The sequence below is a fragment of the Camellia sinensis genome, chromosome 15 (assembly GCF_055761805.1).
Source record: "Camellia sinensis isolate YWXY chromosome 15, ASM5576180v1, whole genome shotgun sequence".
NCBI classification, from domain to species: Eukaryota; Viridiplantae; Streptophyta; class Magnoliopsida; order Ericales; family Theaceae; genus Camellia; species Camellia sinensis.
The window spans coordinates 124,789,451-124,793,892 of NC_138975.1; the positions used below are offsets into that span (position 1 = coordinate 124,789,451).

At 29.2% G+C, this 4,442-nt stretch overlaps 1 protein-coding gene across 1 annotated transcript; it reads right to left on the minus strand.

The window, feature by feature from the left end:
• Positions 1 to 792: 792 nt before the first annotated feature.
• On the minus strand, positions 793 to 4,214 carry LOC114258556 (two-component response regulator ARR17-like). The gene is made up of 7 exons (XM_082908548.1): positions 4,196 to 4,214; positions 3,670 to 3,759; positions 2,252 to 2,311; positions 1,706 to 1,728; positions 1,597 to 1,672; positions 1,377 to 1,449; positions 793 to 1,256 (listed from the first exon to the last, which is right to left on the minus strand). The coding sequence occupies exons 1-7, from the start codon at positions 4,212 to 4,214 to the stop codon at positions 1,139 to 1,141; spliced, it is 459 nt and encodes a 152-aa protein (XP_082764674.1). The 3' UTR covers positions 793 to 1,138.
• Positions 4,215 to 4,442: the final 228 nt, after the last annotated feature.

The window sequence follows — 4,442 nt, forward strand, 5'->3', positions numbered from 1 at the left end:
TCATCACATTTCATGTCTTTTATCTATACAAAAAGTGAAGAAATTCACTCTTGATGAAACAGCGCCAAAGGAAAGTTAAGTCAATGAACTCAAAGATAATCTATTAGATTGACACCCATCAATGGATGAAAGATGAGATTATATATGTTGTATAAGTATTTCTACTTTTTTATATGATTGTTATTACTTATTGTTTTTTATGGTATGCTACAGCTAGTGGAACAAAACAATGTTGTTGATGAGTTAGACAACTATGGTTGAAAGTAGAAACTGGGGATGCCATTTGATTTAGAACAAGACAATGCCGTTTTGTTTCCTTTTTTTGGTGTTGAATGACATTCATGGATGTAATTTTATTTTCTTAGTTGTTAGACAAGATCATACTAAAATTTGTTTGATTAAGTTGTGGCAGTGATCTATTTTGTTATTCTCGTGTTTGGCAAATGTAGAAGTTGCTGAAAATTATGTCTTGGTAATGCTAATAAATGAAATTAATATTTTCATTCCAAATGGATTATTGTATTTGTCATTTGTTAATGTTAGAGTTCAATTGTCAATTAAATGAATACACAATTTCCAGTTGAATGGATACACTTTGCCAATATATGGTTAGTTGCCTGTTTAAAAGAGAGAACAAAGAGTTGGTTGCTTCAAAGGACAACATATCATTTTATTCGATCAACATTGTCATTGCAAATGTTAATCTAACTATAACATTCATATTAATTTTAATACATCATTCATTTTGATCCAATTTGATTGTGATCAATCTAGGAGGAGATCAAGTAAACCAAACCTGCCCATGATTGGGAAGAGATCAAAGAATCCACTTGAATCATACATCCCATGCTTTCTATCGAATTCCCTACTTGTACAAATGCAAAACAAAATGTGCAACAGTCTAGGCCAACCCCAAACCAACAAAGTTATCGTCAGGATCACTAGCATTCATAACAAAAACAAAAAAGAACCAACCAGTCACAAAAAATAAAAATAAAAAATGCATATGCTCACATCAAATTCCATGAACTCTCAAAAATTGCACATTCATAAAGAACTTCATCCCTCTATCTCCAAAGCCTCTTGAAAAGAAATGCTACCATAATGTGACATCTCTTCCTCTCTATTATGGTGTGCTTCATTTACCTTCCCATGCATAGCCTCCCTTGAATTTCATCATGTAACATCTCAACTTCTTCACATCTGATTGTTGGAGAGGTTTCAGCATGAACTCATGAGCTCCTTCTTCCAAGCATCTGTTCATGTCAACAAAATTGAAGTGAATTAATACACAGGCAACTTATAAAAAAGGACAAATTAAAATTAATAACTAATAAGTGTGCTAAAATAGGATGAGTGTAAGAGTGAGTGATTACTTCTTGATTTGAGTCGGGACATTCCCAGATGACACTATCACTACTGGTATCTCTTTCAAGTCTGATGATTCTTGTCATCCAGGAAAAAAAGAAAAAAAAAAGATTTTTACTTGGCAAATCATAGGTTCTAAGCATTGTAGCATACTCACAGATGCTTAATCAATGTGAGTTGTTGATTAATTGGTGAATGTTTAAGAGCGGTTGTATTATTATATTATCTTGACTTTTTTAAGCAGCTCATACCCTAACATTCCAGGCATACAATAATTGATGATTATCAAATTTACTTTGGAGTCCTGCAAAAATTGTCAATGTTAGATACACTCAACATCTTCTCCAAGAGACATGTTATGTTGAAAATTAATTTCTAGTGTACACTGTAGAAAATTATAGTGCAAGAACACAGAGTTCATTTGCCTTAAATCATTTTCCACAAGTGGGATGTTTTCCAAAAAGAAGTATTTGAAATGAATGTGTTCTGCCTTGATTTTTCATGTATCCGAGTCTTAAAAACACTCTCCTCATCACACATGATGTGCAAAGTTCTAATTAATTATCTTGGCGCATCGTGTGGGGGAGAGAGAGTTGGAGTAACTATTTAGTGTGACAATGCTACAAATTAATCAAATGCCATGTTTTTATGTGATAGCTATGTAGACCTACACAAATGAGTGGTGTTAAATTCATTTATGACATTATGATTCATGACAATCGATAATTTTTTGGACTTGAGATCCGAGATTTTATATCCTCCAATGATGCATTTTCTCTCGTAATACTGTTGAATATAATTAGATGTTAAGGTAGTTTACTAGACATACATATACTGTTGATGGAGTGTTGTCCATCTCCTAGGCCCAAAAATTCCAAGGCCCTTTGTCCATCTCCTAGGCCCAAAAATTCCAAGGCCCTTTGCCCATTCTCTATTGTAGTCACTGCATTACAATCATAACCATGTTCTATATCAAAGTCAAACAAAGCTATTAAAATCCCCAACAACTATACACTGAAATGTAACTAGGGAATTGACTTAGCATGGATCAAAATTAACAGAAAACTAAAATTGAAGAGTTAAAGGTGAGTGATTGAGTCCACTAGTTCCTCATATAAAGTTATTTATGAATTGAAAGATATATTGCAATAGCGGAAGATTTCATCATGTTTGGTTCCAGAAAATTAAGTCTATATTTTGTTTTTTGTGTTTTTTTTTTTTTTAGTAAATTTTTTTAACATTTTATACAATTTTTTTATTTTTTTAGATATACCTAATCAAAATACACTTAACATATATAATATTTGTGAATTTTTTTAAAAAAAATCACCAAATATAAAAAAAAAACATAAAAAAAATACAAAAATTTAATACATTTTTATATTTTATTATATTCAATGAATTTTTTAAAACAATTTATACAAATTGTTTTACTTTTTAAGTATATTAAGATTAAGTAAATCTAAAAATTTTAAAACAAATTAATTAAAATATTTTAAAAAGTCATTACAAATATAAAAATATGAATTAAAAATTTTAAAAATTATTTCCAAAAACTGAAAACCGAAGACCAAACCTTTTGAGGCTTTTGGCATGTGAGGTTAGAGCTATTTTAATCACACAAAGACAAAATAAGTTAGAAAGTTAATAAGATAAAATGTTATATCCAAACCATAATCATTTTCTTTTTTTTCTCAAAAAAATTAAAAAAGTCAAAAAAACTCATCCTAGACAAGAATTTTTATTAAAAAAACTAAAAAATTTTAAAAGTAAAAAAACGATCTCATTAAAATAATTAAAAATTTTAAAAGTCAAAAAGCCAACTCATCACCCGAATGAAGGGTCAATAAGCAAATCATTTTTTATTTCTCTAAAGTTATAAACTTGAGCCTAGTTTGATCTATTGGGTTCGAAGAACAATTACTGTTGACAAGTCTTAGCCCTCATTTTTTTTTCCCAGATTGGGTGTTAATTTAGTCAAAAACAAATAAATTAATTAAAAAAATTAATAAGATAAAATATCATATCCAAATATAATCATTTCACTTTTTTTTCGTAAAAGTCAAAAAAAATTAAAAAATCAAATCCAAACAAACTTTTTAGCACCAAACTAAAAATAGCCACAAAGTCAAACCACTTTCCAAACAAAAAAAACCATCCCATTATAAAACAGATAAAATAGAGGCTGTCAAATTTTATTTCTTTTATGATTAAAAATTGGATCAATCATAAAAAAAAAGAAAAAAGAAAAAAGAAAAAAAATGAGCAAAGAAAACCAATCACAAGTGAAAAAAGAAATACATTTGCATGCAGAGTTGGTGAGCAGCCTTTCAATGAGTTTTCTATCAACCAAACTGTCATCAATAGCTAAAACATGTGGCCTCTGTAAAGCTAAATTAATTATTTAGTCATTATGTTGACCCACATGATATGGTAATATGAATTATAGATTTGGCAGGATTATGATTCCATATTTTTGTTACAATTAATTAGTAAATAAATAAGAGTGTTTTCCAAGTATCCTATTTTGATGAAAAAGTGGAATCATTGTTGAAAAAGGAAACCGGTCCTCTCTCTACCTATAAAAGGACATTCAGACTACCCATCAATGATTCCGAATTCAATGTATTCTAAAGAGGGTCAAGAAAGAGAAACCGTTTTCTACTAATATTATTATTAGGTTTATGTTCAATCAATTAGGTTTCGCATAACTGATTCGGGTATGTTATTTATTTTCCGCATTATGTTATTATTTGTGAAAATCATGATCGTTCACGATTTTGGATTATGAATGCTGTTATATGCATGACACCATAAAATTATTTACATGTGGTATCAGAACTCATATTTCAGAACATTATGATTTTTCGATTAAGTAAATATCAATTAATTTTGATTACAATTATGATTGTCTCGATTCAAAAATTTTATTTACCAAACATGAAGTGTCAAAAAGGTACATTAATGTCTATTTGGACAATATGAAGAAGCCATGTATATCTTGTGGCACTTTACATAATGTGATTGAATTGCTTTTCCTTAATGCAACTCATACTCCCATTAAAAGCAATAAA